Source organism: Lytechinus variegatus, chromosome 9, assembly GCF_018143015.1.
Source record: "Lytechinus variegatus isolate NC3 chromosome 9, Lvar_3.0, whole genome shotgun sequence".
In the NCBI taxonomy this organism is placed as follows: domain Eukaryota; kingdom Metazoa; phylum Echinodermata; class Echinoidea; order Temnopleuroida; family Toxopneustidae; genus Lytechinus; species Lytechinus variegatus.
In genome coordinates, this window is record NC_054748.1 from 20,549,104 (window position 1) to 20,574,905 (window position 25,802).

At 36.3% G+C, this 25,802-nt stretch overlaps 1 protein-coding gene across 2 annotated transcripts; it reads left to right on the forward strand.

Annotated features, from left to right (window-relative positions):
* Nucleotides 1-4,794: 4,794 nt before the first annotated feature.
* On the forward strand, nucleotides 4,795-17,724 carry LOC121421321 (PHD finger protein 21A-like). 2 transcript variants are annotated; one of them, XM_041616005.1, is made up of 12 exons: nucleotides 4,795-4,965; nucleotides 6,609-6,641; nucleotides 7,558-7,623; nucleotides 8,421-8,486; nucleotides 8,991-9,314; nucleotides 10,591-10,767; nucleotides 11,148-11,282; nucleotides 12,107-12,173; nucleotides 13,245-13,324; nucleotides 14,078-14,221; nucleotides 16,642-16,821; nucleotides 17,532-17,724. In XM_041616005.1, exons 1-12 carry the CDS (start codon nucleotides 4,903-4,905, stop codon nucleotides 17,652-17,654), a joined length of 1,458 nt encoding a protein of 485 aa, XP_041471939.1. In that variant the 5' UTR covers nucleotides 4,795-4,902; the 3' UTR covers nucleotides 17,655-17,724. The 2 variants fall into 2 exon arrangements, with proteins under 2 accessions (XP_041471939.1, XP_041471938.1); XM_041616004.1 differs by having other exon boundaries at nucleotides 4,796-4,965; nucleotides 17,419-17,724.
* Nucleotides 17,725-25,802: the final 8,078 nt, after the last annotated feature.

Below are 25,802 nucleotides of genomic sequence, written 5' to 3' on the forward strand. Positions count from 1 at the left end.
CCTTGACTTTGATTGTCTACTGAGTGTTATTACCATTGAACTTACCATTGGATGGCAGTGTTACCATAGAGTGATTTAATGCAATAGGGCCATGTGTGTGGTCTTGGTGGGCAGTATTCATATGGCGAATATAAGCCATTATTATTGAATTATTTCAAAGGAACAGTAGAATATGTTTCTCTTTCAATTTTCATCTCGTACTTAAATCTTTGTGAAACACCCCCAGGATGTTTCAATTGCATTCACGAATGTGAATAAAGTTTACCCAAGGGGTAAAACCTATTCATTTTGTTAAATGATGCGCTTTTACATTCACCATGTTGTGAAATAAGCCCACCTTTGCAAATTCCTAAATTTAACTTTTGACGTCAAATGACATGATTTCACTCATGTATACTAGTTACATGTAACAACCCTTAAAGGGGAATCCAGCCTTGGTCATAAAATTTTGTGTTGGAAAGGCAAAAAATAAATAAAACAGAATGGTGAAAGTTTGAAAGAAATCGGCCGAGCAATAAGAAAGTTATGGCTGTAGTTAAAATTGAGATCACTAAGACTATGTAGATTTCAAATTGGCAACTGGGTAAGTAAATTTTGACAGGGGCAAGGACAACTTTCCCATAGGCCATATACTTAATTATCACGAATTGGGGTTTTCTCCTAAGTACACATTCTCCTGGGGCAGCAGTCTAAATATAACCCAGGTAGTATATTGTTTTATGTCCTCATGAAAGAAAAGTATAATTTTAAGTAAATCTTTTGGGAAAAATGATATTTTAGTAATTTTATGTACTGAAGTACATGGAAAAGTAGTCCTTGCCTTCCATGACTGTGACATCACATATGCGGCCAATTTGAAGTCTCCATGGGTATAGTGATTACCAATATTTACAACTTTTAAACATTCTTAAATTTCTTAATGTTTGTCCGATATTGTTCAAACTTTCACCCATCAACTTGTCTGATTTTTCTTTTTCCTCTAAATACAACTTTTATTTGGGTTGGATCCCCCTTTAACGAATTCAAGCCATTATTGAATTATTTAAAAGGAACAATAGAATGTGTTTCCTCTTTCAATTTTCATCTCAAAATTTTAATCATTTACATTTGCAAAAGGAATGAAATGTTAATTAATCATATTAAGCATTATGAAATTGAAACATTGTAAAGATCTCTTAATTGAAAAAAATGTAATTGAGCATTTTTGGGCATTTATTTAATACTGTTATAAATTTCACAATGGGGAAAGCAGTGTAGTAATTCTAACAATATTTGTGGTCTCATAATTACCATCGAAAATATGATTGTAAATATACTAATTACAGCAATAGTTTTGAAATGTCGGGGGAATAATTCATTTTCTTCATGTTCCATATGCTGCAATGCACTAAAACAAAATTATGAAAACCATATAGACACCCATCTTTCAAAAGATTGTGATTGATTAAAGGACAAGTCCAACCCAACAAAAAGTTGATTTGAATAAAAAGAGAAAATCCAACAAGCATAACACTTAAAATTTCATCAAAATCAGATGTAAAATAAGAAAGTTATGTTTTGCTTAATTTCACAAAACAGTTATATGCACATCCTGGTGTGTATGCAAATGAGGAGACTGATGTCATCCACTCACTATTTTGTTGTATTATATGAAATACGAAATATTCTAATTTTCTCATTGTTGTCAAATGAAACAATTGATTCCTCCCTGAACATGTGGAATCACCAATGTCTAATACAATATGAGTTTGTCAAGCTGGTCCTTATTGTAAAATCTGTAAAAAAGTGAAATAGTGAATAATTCTAAGTTTCAAACAAACTAAAGAAATAGTGAGTAAGGGACATCGACTCTCTCATTTGTATGTCACTGCGTTGTGCATATAACTGTGTTGTGAAAAATAAGCGAAGCTTTTACATGTCATAACTTTCTTATTTTACATCCATTTTTGATGAAATTTTCAGCATTATGCTAGTTTGATTTTTCTCTATTCATTCAAACAAACATTTTTCTGGGGTGGACTTGACCTTTAATATTCAAACTATCATTGAGATTGATCTTCTTATGGACTTAAAATTTCACTTCAGTTGAAGCAATTAAAGGGGAAGTTCACCCTGACAAAAATATTGTTTTACAAATACCAGAAAAGAAAAACTAGTGGTGAAGCTTTGATGAAATTTAATTACAGATTGAGAAATTTATTTGAACTTTAAGATGCGATGTCATACGAGCTGCTGCCCCATATGTTATGTAAGATGAAATACATAAATTTATCTTTTTCTAATTCACAATACACGAGAAGCTTCTTGTATATATGACGTCAAAAATCAAATAATCAAAATTCTAATATTTTTAATTTTTTATGTTTTTTTCTCAAATCTTCGCCAATAGTTTAAATTATTTTTTTCTTCTGCTATTTTTACAACAAACTCTTTGTTAGGATGATTTTTTTCTGTAAACCTGAAGCAGCCATTCATGACATTTTTATTGGTTAAATTGTTTTTAAAAAAATTCTGAAGGGTTCACCACCCCCCATGACTCCATTAGTACAGTGTCAATTCTTGCTTTAATATCAATATTTGTACTTTTGTTATGTTCTGTTTGGATGGATTACTCATTCAGGTACTCTTTTACAGTTCCATCTTCTGTTAATTATTTGTTATGAGATACAGATCAAATTTATACTTTATTTCAACTTATTTAATCAATGATCTAATGATATTGAAACTTTTAATTCACATTAAAGCCTTTGGTACATGGTTAATAATTCAAATTATACTCAAGTATCATCTTAAATTTCTACTTATACAGTGCGCTCCACAAAAAGGAAACCAATTTTCAGAGATAGATTTACAGTTAATGGTTGTTTTTACTGTAAATTTGACACTTAGGTAAGAGTGGAATCTCATCTTTGATTCAAGACCAACATCTTTGCAAATCATTCATGCATGGCAGGTTATAACCAAACATTTAGGACTATCAGAAACCATTTGCGCCCAACTCGCATGTGAATCATTTCAGAGATCGATGAGAGAAACTTAAAGAATAAAAAAGAAATGCTACTGAGCCACTCATCGAATAAGCATGGTCATCTAATGGTTAGCAATTTTGTCCAAGTTTTTTTGACATTAAAATTTCAATCTCGTCTTGCGCATTAATGTGTGAAATGTGAAGAGGAATAATTGAATTTTATGATCTAAATGAAATATCATTCGTCTTTGAAGAAAAAATGTTTACTTTTTCTGTGATGCACTACATGTATATAAGTGTAGTGGCCATTTGAATATTGTTTCAGTCATGTAAATTCAAATTTGGCATTGTTTCCTATCTAATGCCTTTTTGATAATTTTTTTTATCTTTTATTTTTTTAAGTACTTAATTTACAATGTCACTGATTGGATATCAGACAGCCACAAACAAGGATACTTTGAAATTCCCAGCCCATTCAATGCTTATAATTTTTATATGTAAAAGAAAAAATCATTAATATTTTTTTTATTATGCAGATTTATTTTGCAGAATTATTTGGATTGGGTGCCTCCAAATCCAAAAATTTATCCAGTCAAACACATTTTTGTTTCACGTCCTCCACGCACACACCGGGGCACACGCATTCATATAATCTGGTAATAAGTATGAATAGTTATAGATGCATTTGGGAGATCAGACTTTAGCTAAAGGCACATTTTAATGATTAGCAGATTAAAATACAAAATCTGTTGTATTTTCGTTTTACACGAGGCCCTTTTCTCACTTGGTATTTATTTTTAACTCCCTTTTTATTTATTTTTATTTTTTAGATAATTTTTTTTCTTCAAGATTGGTCATACATTTATCGGATCTGGGTTCCCTAAACTTGAATATTGTGATACAATCATGAAAATGTTTGCTCATTGTTTTAAAAGTATTGTATTGTTTAATTATATGAAAAGAAAACTTGTTTTTATTTGTATCAATTGCTTCTTTTTACTTTCAAGCCCTGGAACATTTGATTGTAACTAATAAATATGAATATTTCATAAAAAATTAGCGTTGTATTGAAGATTTTGTGTGTAGATTCATTCACACGGAAATAATAACAATTGTGAAAGAATAAGCAATATTGTATGGAGACTTTATAACACAGGCAAGGGGGAGGGGGTGTTAGGAGAAATACAATAAAAGAGGGAGTGGCAAACAGATAAGGAGTGGGCCAGAGATAGGGAGAGTGGAGATAAGATATAAATACAAAGACAGTCATAGACAGAGAGGGAGAGAGAGAGAAAGAGCAGGAGAGTGATAGAGAACAATGGTAAGAACACCTACCTCTATGGTAAGAACAAAGAAATATATGCCATTAGGCCTACAAACTTTATTAACCCCAGTTTGGGAATAAAATTAATTAAAAATTCAGGGATATGGTATATAGTAACCCCTTCTTTTTGATTGAAAAAAATAATGTAGTGGATGTATTAAATAAGCTATTTGATTCATATTAACTTCTATTCTCCTCCATTCTAATGAATTTGATTATTTTGTAAACAAGGAGCATTCCATCAACAAGTTCTCGTCAACAAAGCAGATACGAGCTGGGAATCCCACATCCGGGGACTTTGAGAGATGCATAAGACCACTTTACTCATTATCCCATGCATCCGCGAAATAAGCAAAATCCGCTGTCAAGTTTGGTTACTAAATTTGGGATGAAATGTCGAAATATAATGAGAGAAATATATTTCTCACTTTGAAATATTATTTATAATAGGCTTTATCTTTTCGACAGCGTTCGATGATTAATTTATAACTTTAATTTATCACTACGCCCACGTAATGCGGTGCACCAAGTGAATCTATTTTTGTTGTCTCTTACGGTATTTTTATCTGCTCGAACTGGAGTTTAGTGACTATCTGGTGTCGCCTTGAAGATGTCTAATAAAGATCTGGAGAAGCTGCAGCAATTGTTGCGAAAGGAAATACAAACCCATCAGGTAACTTTTCATAATAATACAAGGTTTTGTGAATCTTAGCTCGCAGAATTCAGGGGCCGATACCCAGTGATGCCTGCTGCTGCACCCCTCCGGTTTAAATGTCCTATTGCAACTTGTGTGCGTGCATGTGTAATTTGCATGCAAGTCTACGACTATTTCTGGGTGCTCTACCGGCGACTCCTCGCGAGTTCGTGTTTTTGACCTTTACAAAATCTTTGATTTTAGCCACTGCAAGACCCTTTTGGCCACTTTCACTCAAATGAACTTTCCTCTTCTTATTTATAGTACACATAGATAGTCTCAATTTTCTGTGGATGCTCACTATAATTTTCAGAATGGGTGGTTATTCTGGTTCTCCCAAACTTTCTCGCCGCATCTTTCCCACATCATTTTTGGTCTATTGTCCTGCAGCTCTGCTGCTGCAAGTTTCATTCATTGACATTTGTTTACATGCATGTGTATATGGACTGGGAGTGTACCGTGGCCGTGCAATATGTGAGCAGAGAGTGTGTGTGTGTCATGTGTTGTATGTAAGCCAGGCCTAATAAATAGTATTCCACAAACCCTGCACATTTTGTATTTTTTCAGTATATTTACAAATGGATCTAAATCCACAGCACAGGGAATTTAGTGTGAATATGCATGACATGGGAACTTCATACAAATCCATAGCATAGGCTACATGTAGATCAAGTTTTCGGTCTAACAACAACATCAAGAAAAATAAGTTCTAACACTACAGTTACAATGATGTACTCAAATTGTATTCTTTTTTTAGAACTTGTCATATTTTTAATCTGTTTCGTAAACTTATAATGTTCCATATTTATGAAATAATGATTAAAGAAAGCTGTACAAGGGTTGCAAATTTTTTTATTAGTGTCTCTTGAAAAATGTGAAGAATATATAATTTTGGCCTTGGGCACGAAGGCTGAAGTTTGGACAATCGTGAGTTGTTCGGTTCATTATATATTAGGCCTACATAAATTTAGTTGTTTTTTTATTTGTGTGAATGAAATTACTGTCTTTTGTCAGATTGAAGTGCTGTCTTCACATGTGCATTTTTATTTAAAAAATATCCCAGGCAAAAATGCTTTATTTTCATTTTGAGGGTTACACTTCTCACAACCCGAAATTTTCAACATGGGATTTTAAACTTCAGCACTGCATTGAATGTGATTTTCTGTGGCTCCCTTATATTAATTTTCAGGGACCGATTGCACGAAAGGGTCTTTGCAAGGACCGTCTTTCGTGTCGCCATCTTTTATGATATGCGCCATGTGAAACGCATTTTAAATAAATTATCTGCAAACATATTTTATTCGTCCGTTGAATTAAACAAAATATTTGTTTAAATAAAATGATGTGATACCTGTACTCATAAAATTGTATAAAATTTGATTTAAAAGCAAACTAACAAATCTTATTCTTTATCATAAATTTCAGAAACACCCCGCCTATAGCATATCGTAAAAGATGGGCGACACGAAAGACGGTCCTTGGAAAGACCATTTCGTGCAATCAGCCCCTGGACTACTCCTTTTAATATTTTGAGGTGAAATTGGCCAAAGGCCCTTGACGTGATTTTTATTTTCCTGAAATATTTTGATCTTTAATGACTTGCTTAAATTCTTTCCATGCAGATACTTGTGACAAAGATCAGGAGTGAACCAAATGTAAGGAAACTTCTTTTATGTTGCTCTCCTCCCCATCAAGTAATAAGTTTTTTAGAAGTAAATTTCATACAAACACATATCATTAGAAAATCCAAAAATATGTAATGAAGTGATGTCATGAAGACTCACATTATATGTATTATATTTGAAAATGTAGGTAAGTGTAATAAAAAGATTTAAACCAGGAAGCCTTGAAAATTGGGTTGTCCCAATAACAAAAAAAAAGAAGAAGAAAGAAAGAAGACTGTTGTACATGTAGCCCTCTGAAGACAAAGGCAGTCTTGTATTAGCAGAAGGTCTTTATGGACAGGATCTTCTATAGCATGTCAATTTGGAGAACAAATAATGTATTACTTAGGGAAACAAATCTTGTGGTACATGTATTTGTAGCCAGGTATTGCATACAGTAGATCTAGAAATTGCCAAAGAAGGTTCCTCTAAAAATAATGTATGAAATAACATGCATTCATGATATAATATTAGCTCACTCTTAGAAAAGGGTAATTATTAAACATGGTTATATTATAAAGCATCATGAGACCATCAAATGATAAAGGGCCTGTCTTACAAGAAGTTACAATTGATCCAATCAATCATAACTATGGAAATCCATCAGTGTCATAATTTTTTATACAGGAAATTTGTAAAATATCCTTTGTATACAAAGGAGAACATACCAAATTGTGAAGAAATCAGTGAATTTATGGATATACATCATATTCCTAGAAATTATTTTGAACGAACATGGACTTTATACGTTGACTTTGCTGGTTTTCCATAGTTGCGATGGATCGGATCAATCGCAACTCTTTGTAAGATTGGCCCCTGGTGAGGACTAATAAAATACTCTGTTTGTTTTCTTTTGTTCAATGATATTCCTAGTACGGTAATTTATTGATTTTTTTTATTTTTACAGAATGTTGAACTGCGTAAGAACCTTCAAGACCAGCAGGCGAAGATTACTTCTCTTAGTGAAAAGCAGGTGGGTTTTGTTACTTATATGTATGTATATATATATATATTTTTAAAATTTATTTATTGTTATTAGTAATTTTTTTTTTTTTTTTGGGGGGGTGTTTTTATTTTTGTTCATTTTGTTGTTTTATTTTTGTAAGGTTTTCGTAGGCTTTGGAAAAAATTATAACTGAAGGATATCTTTTTTTTCATTGAGGCTGCTAAAGGCAAAGTGTTAATTCTTTAAATGGTTCATTATTATGGAGCAAAATACACATAAGACCTACATGCAGGTCAACCATACATACTCCCCAAGAAAGATGTTTGTTCCCTAATTTTCGAGTCCGCTAGTTAGCGGTATCGATCGATTTTTCAGCTTGTTACATGTACAGTACAATGCACTGTTATTACGCAACAAATAAGGGTCTGAGTTCCTTTGGTTTTGTTTGTTTTATAGCACTGTGCATTGATTAGCTGTGTGTACCCTTCATGAAATTTCATTCATTTTCATTTCATTTTATTTCATTTTGACACGGTACTGTTAACAGCCAAAGGCTGTTCTTCAGAATAAATACAAAATGATACCATTCAATGTACAAGTAAAGCACTGATATTACATTAAAAAAGAGAAAAGTGTTGAAAAAAAAAAAATAAAACCAAAATATATTTAAAAGAAGAAAAAAAAATGGGGGGGGAGAGCTCTTATAAATATGAGTGTTGTACTCCTCAAGTCTGGTTTTCCAGCCTCGCACACAGCACTGTGGAGTTTCTTTGATACACTTATCACCCTTGTTTTTTTGCTTTTATGTTATTTTTTTTTCATAGAAAAAAGTTGTGGAACAGCTGCGCTCTGATCTTGGAGTGAGGAAACCCTCCACACAACATGAAGGGGTAAGTTCAGTCACACTTAAATATTGGGGAGTGTTTTTATGAAAAGTTTTGTTGAACCCTGATTTGCACTGACAAATGTGATAAGCTACTGCAGATTCTTGCATCAGATTTGATGAGAAGTGTCTTATTCGATGTATTACAATATTGACTGGACATCTCTTCTTTTGGGGATCATAAAATATTTTGCTGTTAACAGAACCATATTGCCCTTGTTAAAAGACTCTGGCCATTATGATTCTGTTGTGGGCATATGTTTAATGCTCGTTTGAGGCTAGTCAATATGATGTAATTATTCAGAATTTGCAAGTCTGTATCAGATTCAGATTTAGATATTTTATTGCCAATGATGCATTGGTACGGTACATATGGAAATTTAGTTTGTTATCATTAAAAAATTTGGAAATGTCTGATATGCATATAAATTTACATGGTTTTAAAGAACTACATGCGTTAACAATAGAAATTAGTAAACGAAACACTTTAATCGTTTGTTTGTTTTAATAGAAAATCACACAACTTCAAATCAGTGCACAGCCCCTGACAACATCACAACACCTCAACATCCCTAATCGTGTGAAGGCCAACATGCTCGGCAATCCAACCACTAAACAACAAGTAGCACCTGCAACCATCCATACCACCACCACCACCACTGCCACGCCCATTACCGGTGGAGGAGGGGGAGGGGGCGCCCAGCACACCCCTTCCACCCCCACTCGACTGTCCATCCTCACAAACAAACCATCAGTGATCAGCATCAAGGTGCCAAATATTTCCAATCGGTTGAACTCTGTGGTGAAGAGACCAACTTCACAGAACCTGTCTAAGGTAGGTGCTCACTTGTTGTAGTTATGATAGTTATGGTAGAGTGACTGCCTCATAACTGGAAGGCCTGGAGTTCAAGCCCGGGCTGCGTCAGGCCAAAAGACTTTAAGAGATAGGAGCTGCTGTTACCCTGTATGGGGTCCAACGATTCAAGGGATAGCGCAGCATCAAAATTGGCTCTGCTCAGTGGCTGCCGGGTCCACAAGCATTTGGCAAAATGATTATTTTTTTTTAATGATTTCTATTTTCTATTTTTATTTTGAACAAATAAAAATATGGATTATTATTATTACTATCATTGAGGACATTAATGAGAATGTTCCATGCCCAAGGCATCAAAAGTTGGTAATTCTTGTAATTGCAAAACAATGTTATGTGTTATAAGATTGTGATGTGGATCAATGTTATTTCATATACCATCATCTCAAGACAAGACATGGTCCTGTAACGCAAAGGTTAATGATTAATCGTACGTTTGATTGTTACGGTTGATTACACATTGTAGTCATTGGAATTGATCGTAGAAAAATGTTCTACGATCATTGCTAAGTTTTGTGGTAACGACTCCTGATAACTAATGACTTGGATGCTGGGGATGATTTAGCCTCAAATGTTCAAACTAGCCCAGGGGACATTTCATAAAGCTGTTCGTAAGTTAAGAACGACTGGTGATTCTTTATTGTGGTAAATGGTATTTTCATTGACGATGGTTACTCGCGTAAGAAAGGTTCTCCAGTCCTTCTTAAAGTCGCTCTTAACTTACGAACAGCATTATTTGCCTCCAGGAAAGTTTAAAAAAAAAACTAAAAAAAAAATCCCCATTCAGTGCAATGTTAAAATTTATCCAATGTTGCAGATTCAGGCAGAAAGTTGTGAAAAGGAGCCCTCAAAATTTTTATTTTTGCCCTTCTAAAAACCTTGACTTGTCATTTTAATTTATGTATGACCATTTGTCACCGGACATAAATCTACATGTTAGGCCAAATAAATCCCTTCTTTTCAACCAGAGAGCCCCGAGTACAAATTTCAGCTCAGACATTATTTCCCCCAGAAAGAAATTCATCTGCATTGTGCTTCACTCAACGAAGGGATAGTAAATGGGTACCTGGCATGAATATTCATTCCTTGAAAAGCTTGTGCACCTTGAAGGTAGCCGGCCAAAGCCAGGGTTATGATAGTAAGCACCTTGAGCACTCTGCGTTGTGGATATGAATGCTTCATAATTTGCAGTGTTATTGTATGGTATTTTCACTTGTATTTTAATATGGTTTCCATTTAGGAACTTGACTATATGGCAAAGCAATACAAGCGTCAATTTCTTTCTACGAGACCTAAAGACAATCCACTGCCCTCATCAATATCGAGTATCGCCGTCTCTCAGCCGTCATCATCGTCAACGTCTTCTACAAGTTCTACGACTAGCTGCCAGAAGAAGCCTCTTACTGCCGAAGAAACGGTATGTTGTAGTCTACGTTCTCTATTGCAGACTTATTTGCTGTGTGAACTATCCACTCAAGGAAAGTGGTCTTAAAATTCAACCCAAAGACCCTACCATTGACTAGGTAATTTATTGAAACACTCATTTGTACTTGTAAAGACCCATGTGTTGATTATAGTCTCAATGGGATTTGGCAACATCCAAATCAATCTTTTGGGAAGCATGATATAATCTTTACTTCATTTATCAAATTTGAATCCACAAGACAAAGAACAATAGATTTGGTTCAATCTGAAGTTTCTGAACCTACTGTCCTCTGCTGCTGTCCAAGTGAAAGAATTTCAACTGGCACTGTAGTATTTACTCACCTTGTTATTGTTTTTTACTTGTTGCTATAGAAACTTGAATTCATGGCATCCATTGGCCTGGTCACCCCAAAGACGGCAGAGACATTACAGAGTAAGCGGTCAGAAAGGAAAAGAAGAAGTACTGCCAATCCACAGTTCTCAAAGTTTGACAAGCATGAATTAGAGGTAAGTATATGAGAGGTGATTGAGAAAGATGCCACATGGTCTACACCCGCTTTGTTTACTGGTGACATTACATATGCTCCAGTCTTAATATCTCAGAGGGCATAGGGTAGAGTTTGGAATGTAATAGAGTTTTTGGTTCAGAATAATGTAAAGATGAGGTTTAGGGGTTGATTAGTGTTGGAGGTTAGATTTTATGTTTGGCTTGCAAAACTGCCCTCAGGTTATTGCTAGTATTGCATAAATTTATTTTAGAGGCATTAAAGAAAATTACAGTGTTTCAAATTACCTCGCATTCCAACTAACCCCGATCTCCCCTAACGAGTAAAGGAAGCAGCTTTCATCAAAGTTTGCAGGCCAAATATGTGCAAAAGCATGCCCATACTAAATTCATTATTGCTCTTTAGAAAGTCCATCGACTCCAATTTTTTTCATATTGGGATACAATATGAACTGTGGATATGATTTCATTTGTGTTTTATGGGTCTCTGTTCTTTGGAAATAATAATAATATAGGATTTGTATAGCGAACGTACCACCTTGCTAGGTGTCCAAGGCACTCCTATATTACCCGGCAAAGCTAGTCTACCGATTCTGGTGTGCACAGCCGGTACCCATTTACCTGTGCTGGGTCGAGTGCAGCACAGTGTGGATAAATGTCTTGCTGAAGGAAAACACACTGTGGCTAGGATTCGAACCCATGACCCTGAGTTTGAAAGGCGAGAGTCAGAACCAATAGACCATGACGTGCCCACGTGGGCCTGAGATATTTTATTTCATATGGTAAGCCTAGTAACCCGATATATCAATTGATTGTTTGTAAACAGAGTCGGAGATCGGCTACAAGTTATCTAGCTGCTGCAAACGGATGGTCAGGAGAGAAGAGAAGAAAAGGTATGAACAGTGGAAGGTTTTGTTTGTCAATGATTTCACTATAAGAGGTGTTATAAGCTACTGGAAATCCTTGATTCTGATTGGCCGAGAGTGATATAATCAGTGAAAATCACTGACAAGATATTTATTGAAATGCTTCCCAGAAAAACATTCAGTGGCATTGTGGTTATTTATTAATTTTTCATATATAAACTATTTGCCATTAACCAGGGTGACTTTTGTCAGGGTGGGGGTGACTGGACAGTTTTTTAATCAGCACCATTCTTTTGCTGTTGGTTTTTTTATCTGAAAATATTCATGTATGTTAGGAAAGGGGATCATACTGCTTTCATGATACATAAAAATATTTTCAAAATCAACAAAACTGTTCAGAGCCTCCCCCCTTCAAATTTTCCCTGATTCATGGTATTGAAATGCTCACTAGAAAACATTCATTGGCATAATAGTTATTTCTTATTCAGTGTACAAGCAATTCCTAAAGTATGTTTGTTGACCCCCTACATTGGAGGACCTTTCTGAAATGATTCGAATGTTCACTGTTTCACATGGAAGGGTTTAATTTTCTCAAATGATCATGGCTCAAGTAGTTCATGAAGAAAATAATGAATGGGGTCACATGTACAACTTAAAATTTGATAATTTTAGGGGATTCCCCTTTTTGTAATTTTATCAGCACCTTCATTGTCACTGAAATTTTGATTCAATTTGATTTCATTGAGATTCCACATAACACACAAATATTCAGGATTTGCACATACAGTGCAAAGAAAACTTAGAGAAATACAACATATCCATTAATAAATAAGAATAATTTGAGGGATCTATGTACATGAGACCAAGCCTAAGTGATAAAAATCCTTGAAAACTGATGGATAAGACAGTGTATTTAGAAATTTATTTAGATATTCTTAACCGATTGGCATATGTCAAATTTGTAGTTGATTGCAAAGCTCTTTGTTACTTGCCCTTCAGGATATAATCAAATGGAGGATAAATAAATATTGTATGTGCTCATTTAGATCAAATCATTAAATCTTTGACTTACCGTATTTTGCCTTCTGTTTACTACAGCTGCCAGGCCTGCAAGGTTTGCAGATGGTGCTGGGTCGGAAAATGTAGGAGTCAATGGTGTTCCTAAACAAGAGTCCGATGTGAGTGGATCAATTTTGAAATTAGCTTTTGGGAAAAAATTGTGGCAGATTGTTTCTCTGGAATCCGCCCCCCTCAACATTTTTCGCGATTAGTCTGCCACGCGAAATTTTTTGACCGCGCCACTCATTTTACTTTCACTTCTCCCGCAACTTTTGTGACTGAATTTGCGATGCCCGGGTACGCGGTTACAAAATTACGCATTATTATGTCAGTGCATGTCAGACCCAAAACTTCTCAAAAACATGAATTTATGTACAAAGCCAATGCAATTTGTGTAGTTAAACAAATTCATAAATGTATCATTATTTCTACTTTTACTGATTAAATTTAATTGATTTTGTCTTGTTGTTTTTTGTTTTGTCTTAATGATCAGAATTAAGTCTGCAACAGTTTCCATAAAAAAAAACAGTAAAAAACAAAAGTAAAAAAACAAATAAATACATAAGAAAAAAATACAAAGAAAAAAATTGCAAATTTCTTTTGAAGTACAGTTGATCAGGATCTAACAGAGTCTGTGAATAAAAACTTGGCAATTTTGAGGCAGTATGTTTCGTGAATAAATTAGCATAATTAATTCTTTTAATGAAAAATCTTATTACATAATAAATTAACCATACTGCCTTGTAGATTATCCGCCCCTCCACGGCTGTGAGATGGGTCCAAATAACCCGGGTTAATGCATTGTCAAAACACTGTATATAGATATAACACTGGCTACCCACTTACTTTGTTTATCTATGTCTAATAACCAGGGCCATGAGGATATATGTGCAGTATGCAGGCAGATTGGTGAGCTGTTGATGTGTGATACCTGTAACCTTGTCTATCACCTGGGCTGCCTGGACCCGCCCCTCTCGTCTGTACCCCCAGGAGCCTGGAGCTGTCCTCAATGCAAGGTAAGGGTTGGTTTAAAACTGTTCTTAGGAACTGTTGTTTGAACTGTTGGTTGATATATGTGCAGTATGCAGGCAGATTGGTGAGCTATTGATGTGTGATACCTGTAATCTTGTCTGTCACCTAGGCTCCCTAGACCCGCCCGTCTCGTCCGTACCCCCAGGAGCCTGGAGCTGTCCTCAATGCAAGGTAAGGGTTGGTTTAAAACTGTTCTTAGGAACTGTTGTTTGAACTGTTGGTTGATATATGTGCAGTATGCAGGCAGATTGGTGAGCTATTGATGTGTGATACCTGTAATCTTGTCTGTCACCTGGGCTCCCTAGACCCGCCCGTCCCGTCCGTACCCCCAGGAGCCTGGAGCTGTCCTCAATGCAAGGTAAGGGTTGGTTTAAAACTGTTCTTAGGAACTGTTGTTTGAACTGTTGGTTGATATATGTGCAGTATGCAGGCAGATTGGTGAGCTATTGATGTGTGATACCTGTAATCTTGTCTGTCACCTGGGCTCCCTAGACCCGCCCGTCTCGTCCGTACCCCCAGGAGCCTGGAGCTGTCCTCAATGCAAGGTAAGGGTTGGTTTAAAACTGTTCTTAGGAACTGTTGTTTGAACTGTTGGTTGATATATGTGCAGTATGCAGGCAGATTGGTGAGCTATTGATGTGTGATACCTTGTCTGTCACCTGGGCTCCCTAGACCCGCCCGTCTCGTCCGTATCCCCAGGAGCCTGGAGCTGTCCTCAATGCAAGGTAAGGGTTGGTTTAAAACTGTTCTTAGGAACTGTTGTTTGAACTGTTGGTTGATATATGTGCAGTATGCAGGCAGATTGGTGAGCTATTGATGTGTGATACCTGTAACCTTGTCTGTCACCTGGGCTCCCTAGACCCGCCCGTCTCGTCCGTACCCCCAGGAGCCTGGAGCTGTCCTCAATGCAAGGTAAGGGTTGGTTTAAAACTGTTCTTAGGAACTGTTGTTTGAACTGTTGGTTGATATATGTGCAGTATGCAGGCAGATTGGTGAGCTATTGATGTGTGATACATGTAACCTTGTCTATCACCTTGGCTGCCTAGATCCGCCTCTCTCCTCCGTACCCCGGAGCCTGGAGCTGTCCCCAATGCAAGGTAGGCTGGGCTTAAACTGTTCTTAGGAACTGGAGGTTGATAACCTTGGTTGATATATGTGCAGTATGCAGGCAGATTGGTGAGCTTTTGATGTTTGATACATATAACCTTTTCTATCACTTTGGCTGCCTAGACCCGCCTCTCTCGTCTGTACTGCCAGGAGCCTGGACTTGTCCTCAATGCAAGGTAGCGTTGTTCTGAAACTGTTTTTAGAAAGTGTTCTATGAACTGTTGTTCTGAAACTGTTTTTAGAAAGTGTTCTTGGGAACTCTTGTTTGAAACTGCTGGATAAAAACTTGCTTTAATCTGAGTCGAAATCGTTAAATGAAACTACCAGTTTTGTTCATCAAGGTCTGAATACAAAGTTGGTTTGTAAAAGATAGGTGAATACTGTTAATTGGAACATTCAATTAAAACTGTTGGTTGAAAACTTTGTTTGAAATGGTTGGTTGAAAGTCTTGATTGGTTGATAATGATGATTGAAATTGTTGTTTGAAGCTGTAAGGTTGAAATTGCCATTAAAAATAAGAGCTTATTGAAGAACTTGCACAAACATTTACTTTAGTTCATGGGAATAAAAAAGAAGAACTTCAAGAAGTCATGAAGAGAAAGATAATGATTAATCATCAGAGCTTGAATGAAATGAACACCATCAAAGACCATGGCAGTGGATGCCATTTTAATTGGCTTCACTGTCCTTCACATTGGTCTTGGAGATTCCTTATGCTCTTAAATTTTTTTATTTCTTCATTCTGTTATAGAAATGTGCCTTATGAGGAAGTGGCCCTGACCTAAATATATCAAGATATCAATTATTTGCATCCATTTTTTATTTGAAAGGCAACGTCTAGCTGGAGAACCATTTGATTGGTCTCCATTACCTCTCTATTTGCCTGTAGACATACATGCATATTGAGCCCTCATGTATTTTTACTGTTTGTGCTGTAATGAAAATATATGCCTTATGGAAGGGTGGCCTCGACATTAATATGTAAAGATTCAAAGGCCCCGTCATATCGTTCCGTGCAAGCCTTGCTAGTGAGTTGCAGGTGATTGCCCGCAACTCACCTGTAACAAAGATTTGGGAATGTTCAAAGCTTTTCTGCATGCATATCAGACCTTAGCGCGCTTCGGTGGGCAACTGCGTATGAGATGTGTGCCAGATACTGTCAGGCGGGCGACCTGCCTGTAGCAAAAGTAGTTTCCTGAAAGTCACTTGCAAGGCCTTATGACGGAATGATGCGGCAGTCCGAACCTTTGACAATTAACTTAGTAATTTGTATGAAACCTGTCTTTGACCATTGCAGTTAAAAGGCAAAGACAAGCCGGAGAACTGGCAAGGGACCTTGGCCGTCGTGCATGCCTTCTTATCCCACAAGCAGTCTATGGAAGATGAGAAGAAGAAACTTGGTCGCCGGGCCGCAGAGCTCAGGATGCAGAGGGTTCAACTAGAGGAAAAAGCTAAACATCTCAATGATGCTATCACAGTAAGGGCAAATTCTTGTTAGGTTTCAATCGCATTGCCAATTTAGGGACTTAGGTGATTATTAAATCCAGATATACTACTAGGTAGGCCTAAAAACATATAGGTTTGCCTAATTGGGGGGGGTGGGTTGGTCAGTTTGCTTGTCTTTTAAAATAGTGAATGAAGCCGTACTAACATCGTCCATGTGAATATTATATGACAGGGAGGATGTCAGCAATGCTTTGTTTGCAGTAGATAAATCAATGAAAATTAGGGTCAAGTGACACATTTTTTTTTGGGGGGGTAGGGGTGGGGCTAGATTGGCAGGTTTGACTTTGGTCTGCCCAGTTACAGCAAACAAACTCTTGTTTTGCCTTACTTGAGAAGATTGCTATTATCTTGATGATACTATCACTGTAAGAATACATTTTTTTATTGACATTTAGGGATTTTAGTGATTATTAGAAGCAGAGAGTTAATGCTAATCTCTCTTTTTATTCACAGAAACAAAGCAAAACTAATGAACCCTTGTTGATTTCCATCCACGAGACAAGCTACGATCTCAACTCAAAGACTTTCTATCAATCTTCATCCCTCTCTCTCTCTTTTGTTCTTACAGAAACAAAGCAAGGCTAATGAATCCCTGATGACGTCCTTCCGCAAGACGGAAGCAACGATCACCCAACTCAAAGACTTTCTATCAATCTTTATCTCTCTCTTTTGTTCTTACAGAAACAAAGCAAGGCTAATGAATCCCTGATGACGTCCTTCCGCAAGACGGAAGCAACGATCACCCAACTCAAAGACTTCCTATCAAGCTTTCAGGTCAAGACAGAACCCATGGACACCCAATAACAAAGACCTGATCAGCATAGATTTGTATGATTTTTATATCAGTTCTTTTCTAAACTCGTATTCTTGGGGGATTCGGTTTCACAAGGCCATATCCCTGGATTGTCCATAGCCGACAGGACCCTGTGCCATGAAAGATCTAGGGCATTTACAATCGATTGCAATTGCCATGTACTAGTACATAATAGGGACAGGTTCCTGTAATGAGGGTTTCAATCGGGACTATTTTTCAAGGGAAACCTATCCTCTGGTCCTTATAGACAGGTCTTTGCCAAACTTGGTTTGACTGTTAGACCATGCACAGAGAGATTGAATGGGCAATAGATAAAGTGAGACCAGAGACCTAGTGGCGCCAAATAGCAGTGGACCATCAGATTGGCCTGAAATAGGCAGGAATAATGTGTATGAGGTTTGAATGAATAGAACTTCATGTAAACCTGGGGAGTGTTTTTCTTCGATATTTTTGTCCGACATTTTGTCAGATCTAACAACCTTGATTGGCTAAGAGGCACTGTTACTATGGTGACTGTCGGGCAAAACAGAACTTGTCGGATAAAACGTCTGACAAGTATTATCATGAAATGCTCACCAGGTGAACATGAAGACGAGGGGGGCATTTCATGAAACATATAGTCTTATTTTCACCAATGATTTGTTATAAGCTACTGAAATATTTGCATCTGATTGGCTCTGAGCAAATGTATCAATGAAAAATCCTTCATGAAAACACTCCCTAGGAATATGGCCTCCTAGGAATATGGCCTTTTATCGCAGGAAAATCTCGCATCAGATCCTGTTTTACCGAATCGCCGTTGCATGCAGTCTGCCTAAATCTGTCTTTTTCTACAACTCAGATGAGATAATAACTTTGAGATGTAATGTGAGGTGTGCTTTTATGAAAATGTTTCATCAATGAAACCATGTAATGATTTATACATGAAGAATTGAAGTATCGAGGGGTATTTACAAGCCTATCTAGGATTATTTAGTACTTATATTTTTTGCTATGGCTGGTGACATACCTTGAGGTGTTTGGCTTGGTGGGGGGGGTGCCTTCTTGTCGACTTTTCCCTCCCTCTTTCTATCTTGGTAAAGCGAATAGTTGCATCAGTGGTTTACCTAACTTTAGTATGGCAAGCACATTCAAGCTTTATCTTGAAAAATGATTTCAAAACTCACCAACAGAATATGGGGATGTTTGAAAAAGAGATATGTCTGACTTAAGAGTCGTGCGTAAGTGCCAACCTGCACATGAGAAGTTGTGATCACTGAAAAGCACGATCCTTGATCATGCACATCTTTTAATGGCATATTGCATCTCTTGGGTCTCTATACCTTGAATTGACTTAGAATCAATTGCAGTCTTTATGATGTCCCATATTATCAGTACAACAACATACATTTAGCACATCTCAGCTTCTATTACTATGGGTCAACATCTTATTCACAAAGAGTCGGTCCCACAAGGCTAAGTACTTGGGCCATTTCTTTTCTCTGTATGATCGCAATGATGCAAGAATAAGCGTAATCTTCCTAGGAGTGTGAGTCGGGTTAGTGTTCTATCGGTTTCTTTTGCTTTGCTTTGCTTTACGGGTTTTGGATTGCTGTGATGCTTGTGTTTCTTATCAGTTTCCTTGGCAACCAAATTGTGGTGCACAATCTTGTCTTTAGTTTGCATGAATTGTTGCTTTGAAGCTTTTTACACCCTTTACATTGCTATAAGCCAAACACTCCTTCAAAGGATAACCTTTTTCTGATCATGAGGAGTATTCAATTTGTTTTGCCAAATTATGATTTCTTGCCCAAAGCCTATCCCACTGTCGCCTGATATCCTTCAACCAGTATTTTGTTTGTTACACATGAATGTACTATTTTTTGTGTACTACATGATGTCATTATGATTTTCAAAGCAATTGGTTAGTGCTTTATCATCCGCTAAACTATTTGATGACTTATACATCCCTTGATACAAAAAAAAGTTGAAAAAGTAATGACTTGTAATTTAGAACTCTTTTAGAAATGTATAAAAAAATGATCTGATGTTAATACTTCATATTATCTTCCTTTTCTGATACAAATAACCTGATGAATGATTTGAATGGAATGTGCAATATATCCTTGTCTGAGGATTCCCTGTTATATAATCTATATACCTACCACAGGAAGTGGTACTCCTAGGATAAAAAGGGACTTTTGATAGTGATTATGTCATTGTCCATGTCTATGCCATCTATTCTAATGGAAAGAGTGCAGTCTACAATCTCTAAAAGTGATTTCTGCAGGAATGCAGCTATGTGCTAGCTGGTTCCAGTTAAAGCAACCTATTATTGACAAATCATGGGGAAATCAAGGCTTATCTCGGAACAGAGAAGGGATTCAAGTCCTTCACTCGGCTGCATGCCTGAGGGTGTTATGTAATAGATGCCGGCATGTCTGGGAGGTCTATAGGAGAGCAATAGTAAGTAATGTAGACTAACCAACCAGAAGTTAACTGCGTGTGTCATGAAACATGTACCTTCACAGTGGTTATTGATTTTGGGTTAGCAATCAGGAGACCTGCTATGAGTCTAGGAATTGGGATTGTTTGAACTACGATGATCCGAAGTAAATAACCATCACGAGTTCACGGTCAAATTCGTGCTGTCCGAACTTTTATTGCATTAGTCCGACGGGCGCTCATGACGGACGTATTATAATACGCAAGTCAATTGGCCTTTTGCAAATTTCATATTGTTTCAATTTTCCCATGATTTGTCAGTTGCTGGGCCCTTTAAGTAATTATTGGCTCCTGATGGTATCACATATGATGTGAGATTTACTTACCTGATCATGAGGTGAACACTAATACCCCTTTCATAAACCTATCCTCCAATTAGCCGCCTAAGAGTAATGCGGATAATTCAATAAAAATTGCGTTCACACACTCCGAAAATAAGCCGCATTATTTTTACGAGCGCCCGTCCTGGAAAAGGCGGATAATCGTCATGACAACTGGACACGTCCCCTCCGATGCGGTTGTGTTGGAAAAGGGTGATCTTGTGACCGCAGCATGGCAATTGTCCGCATTATTTGGAAATGCGTTCATAAACTCAAAATCTTGTCCCGATTCTGCTATTATGCGGACAATAGCAGCATCAAAATAATGCGGGTAACTCTTGTCCTCCAATTTTACGACCAAATTATGCTGCTATTAGCCGCATAATTGGGTTTATGAAAGGGGTATAAGTGTCTCACAATTTGAATCTTTTTCCTTGAGACTAATGGATGAACATTGCATAATGCAACATTAGTATGAATATACTGAAATTTATTAAATAAAAGTTAAAGGAGAATGAAACCATTGGAAGAAGATAGCTTGTGTGAAAACAGAGAAATCAAAGAAACAGATCAACAAAAGTTTGAGAAAAATCGGGCAAATAATGAGAAAGTTATGAGCATTTGAATATTGTGATCACTAATGCTAATTGCTATGGAGATAGCAAATTGGCAATGCAACAAAGATGTGTGATGTCACTTGTGAACAACTCTCCCCATTACTTTAGTATATATTTCACTTTTGCCTCTTTTATCACATCTATCCATAGATCATGTGTTCTTTCTATATAAGGGCATGTATTACATATTTTTTTAAGAATACATCATGGATAAATAGTTTGTATCATCATAAAAAAAGCAAAAAGAGACATTTTGAGGGTATTTTATAGTCCACCAAAGGGAAAGTTGTTCATCAGTGACATAACACATCCTTGTCGCATTGCCAATGGGAGGATCTCCATAGCATTAGTGATTGCAATATTCAAATGCTCATAACTTTCTCATTATTTGTCTGATTTTTCTCAAACTTTCTTTATTCTTATTCTGAGATTTTTCTATTTCTACACAGCCTATTTGTTCCAAAGGTTTCATTCCCCTTTAAGTAAATTGTATAATCATTAAGTGATTGTAGGTTATGAATGAATCTAAAGATTTTTTTTCATGAGTCTAAAGATTTCTGATGTTAAACATATTTTGTGGAAATTTTGGTAAGATTGTTTTCACCCCAATCAAAGTTTTCGTTGTAATCATCTGTTGGGCTTCTTGTTTCTGTTGTTGTTTTTTCTGCACCATAGTTCATCCATACAACATTTTGTTTTCAACTTGGCTCATCCGTGAATGGTCACTAAAATGTCAAACATGTGTACACAAATATATTTCATTTTATTTTTGTTTTATGTACCTATCCCATCATCTGTGGTTTATGCTTACTTGGTATACCAGCAGTTGGTCTACTTATCTGATAGTCTTGTACAACCTGAGCTAAATCCATAGGCCTGTATTCTGAAGTTGGGTTTAACTTAGACCATGGTCTGACTCCCATGTTAAAATTATGGAAAGCCAAACATGTCAAAACTTTTGTTTACATGGTTTGCTTCTTCTGTTTTCTTTGCTCTTTACTACTTCAATAAGGGTGAAGACAGCTATTTCACTTATCCTTGCCAGACAGCAGTTAAAGGTATTGTTTAACTTTGTGAGCAGCCAATTTAAAAAATTCTTAAACCAAGATGAAACATGGGTTTAAGTGCATGAATTAGAACTAATAAACCCTGAAAACAACCATTATTGAGAATGAAAAGCTAAAACTACAAGGCAAACGCCAATTTTGTGAATAGGCGTCAGATAGACGCCTAAATAGTACACATAAGTGTATGGGATGAAATTAAGATGGTGTTTCCGGTCACTTTATATTTCAATTTTTGAAGCACTAAATAATAATTTTTTGAACACAATTTTTTCTGGGCTTCATTTTTGTAACATATCACAGACAAAGGTGACAAGTGTGACCTTCTAGCTCAGATTTTTTAAAAGTCAAACCAATGTTAACCAATCACTTTAAGAATAATTTGGGAGTTAAATTGGATGATTCATTTAACATTTACTGTAAGGGATTTAGGTCACAATTGGCTATCCATAGTTAAATCACAACTTAAGACCTGGGGAGCGTTTCATCAATATTTTCATCCGACAAGTTTTCAGATCTGACATCTTTCCATGATTTTGATTGGCTGAGAGGCAGTGTTCCTATGGTAACACTCGGATAAAATGGGACTCGTCGGATAAAACGTCCGACAAGTCCTTTCATGAAACGCCCCCCAGAGTTTGAATGAAACCTGACTTTAGAATACGGGTCATTGAGTCTACTATCAATTCGGTGTGATTGCCATTTGGTCTACACTAAACTTGGTCTAATTCTCATTTAGTCTAATTCATTCCTCCCTGAACACGTGGAATTCCATTATTTTAACATTTTGTGCTTCAGGCAAGGAGGTCCTAATCGTCAAATTTGTAAAAAATGAAATATTGTATAATTCATACAATAAAAACAAAAGAAATAGTGAGTGAGTGACATCATCAACTCTCTCATTTGGATGTAACTGGCTCGTTCATATAACTATTTCATTAAAAATAAGCGAAACTTTGAAATGTCATAACTTTCTTATTTTACATCCGATTTTGATGAAATCTTCAGCATTGTGCTTGTCTGATTTTTCTCTTTTGATTCAAATCAACATTTTTCTGAGGTGGACTTGACCTTTAAGTGCTATATAAATGCTGCATATTATTATTATTATTATTATATTATGATTATTGGAGCTTAGGAAAGTGGACTGATAATTATCTCCTTAACTGTGGCGTTAGATCAAGTGGTTATTAGACAAAATGGACATGGCCTAAATTGGAATTAGACATATGGTAAATTGTCCAAAAGGTTATTGGGCAAACTGGTATTAGACAAATGAGGATTAGACACTGAAGGACGAGACTACAACAGAACGAAGACGAAACATCAGTAGTCCAATCAACAATTTGAAATACATATGCTGCTCTTTTGTATTTTTCTTGCATGTCGTTTGACCGTTTGTTTTCTCTGATCAATCGTGCTCCTATTTGTACCAATGACTTTGTAACATTTATGGAGTGTTTTGGGTGCCACTCTTTGTACTGCCATTAGTCTTATACTCTTATTATTACATACGTTCTTTGTACTTGGCATTGAAATAAGATTGTAAAATTGCTATTGTTATTTTTTCCTATTGAATTAGAGCACAATGCGCATTGGATTATGTAAGTAGATATACAACGGTTACAAAATCTTCCAAATTTTTCTAACCAAGGGAGCGAGCATTTCCCGATCACACAGATTAGACATTAGATATAGAACCTAAATGCAAAAATCCACACTTTTTCTACATCAATGCATTTTTATACCAGATAATGTACATTCTTATAAGATACTTTTATGTGTACTTGTGTGTGTGTTGTAGTCTCCATATGTTTTTGTATACATACAATGTGTTCCATTTTGGGGGAGGTTGTTCATTTTTTCAGTGCCTTTTATACTTTTGGAGGGAGTTGAAATATAGTTGCAAAAAATTACGATCCAGTGATGTTTGCTCTGAAGGAACACAATAGTCACTTTATCGGTGAAGCAGTTGTCGATTAGGATGACCCCCTCTCCCCCGCCAAAAAAGGATATCTGATGTTTCCTAAACATGTTTTAAAAAGTGCTGTTAGATGGTAACAGTACTTCTTTATGTGCAGTGGAGAGTATTTGCTTCCATGTAAAATGTGATTTTAATTAAGTTAAAAAAAAAACATGTAGAGAAAATATTTCCCCTTACTCATTTGATCAGATAGAAAGCATTCTTATGTTCATGTTGTAAGGAAATGTATTTGAAGCCTATAATTTCACAGGCAAAGCTTAAAAATGGGTTGATTTTGTGGGATTCGAATAAAAACCATGTTTTCTCATGTCAAACCAAGGACCCTGTTTCACACAATAACAAATCCACATTTTCTACAACAAGTTTACTATCGGCCAATCAAATCAAAAGATTTCAATAGCTTAAAACTGTCATTGCAAATCTGTTACTATAACAAATTTCATGAAATGGGGTTGTGTTAACCCTTTGTCCTTCCAGAGCAAACATTACCAGGGAATATTAAGGCTTACTAAATTATCATGGAGAGCCAAAAGGGCATTCGACTCTTCCCCTTTGCAGAGATGTGCCCTTTTAGCGCCAATGTAACTACAAAGTGAAGCCATGCTACTTAAAGTACTGTACAGTTCTAATATTGTCCAATGTACATTGTGTATTTATTACTGTTCTCATAGGTACTTGTACACTTTCAGAAGTCTCTTAGTTGCAATAATTGATAATAAAAGTTCATAGTTGGTGTTATTTTTTTTCAACTTGAAATTGAAAATACTGTTTGTTTTAGCGTTTTATTTTGCTGGAGCGAGTCATGGAAAAGTTACACTAGAAAGAGTTAAAAACATGTTGATTTTTCAATGGCTTATGATATTGGAAGTTTACTTTGCATGTACATCTGAATTTGTGATTTTATGTGTTAAGTCAAAGGAACTTCATTGGAGAGAGAAAGGAAGGAAGAGCCAGCCACAGTACATAGTGAATCTAGTCTTCCCTACTTCAGACTCTGCATTATGCACCAAGCGAATTGCGAAAACGAAGGGGTCTGTGCCTGCAGACTACTCTCCTCCCTCCCCTCTATTACCTTCAGCCTCCTTTTACCCGGGGGCCGTTTCATAAAGCTGTTCGTAAGTTAAGAACGACTTTTATAACGACAGGTGAATCTTTCTTACGCGGTAAATCATCGCCAATGAATATACCATTTACCAAAGAAAGGATCACCAGTCGTTCTTTAAGTCGCTCTTAACTTACGAACAGCTTGATGAAACACCCCCCCCTGTTTCGTCCCAAAACCTCCTTCAAGTGCGACTGATTAAGTTCAGTTTTCAAGAGCTACCAGTAAAAACGTGTCTGTAAGGTTGAATGTCTCGATCATGAACGAATTACTCATACAGGTCAAGGTAATTTTTGGAACATGAAAATTAGGGGATTGAGTGTTAGAAGGAGGCTAGGAAAAGAACAAGGAAACAGAAAAGGGAGATAAGATGGTGAAGAAGATGAAGGTGAAGACGATAAGGAGAAAAGAAAATGATGATGATGATGGTGACGATGATGGTGATGATGACGATGATGATGGTGATGATGATGGTGATGATGATGGTGATGACGGTGATGATGGTGATGATGATAATGATGATGGTGATGATGGTGATGATGATAATGATGGTGATGATGGTGATGA

Coding starts and splice junctions, on each gene's coding strand:
- LOC121421321 (XM_041616004.1), top strand. CDS start 4,903: ATGTCTAATAAAGATCTGGAGAAGCTGCAGCAATTGTTGCGAAAGGAA. Junction 4,966..6,608: donor AGGAAATACAAACCCATCAG/GTAACTTTTCAT, acceptor CTTTCCATGCAG/ATACTTGTGACAAAGATCAG. Junction 9,315..10,590: donor CTTCACAGAACCTGTCTAAG/GTAGGTGCTCAC, acceptor GTTTCCATTTAG/GAACTTGACTATATGGCAAA.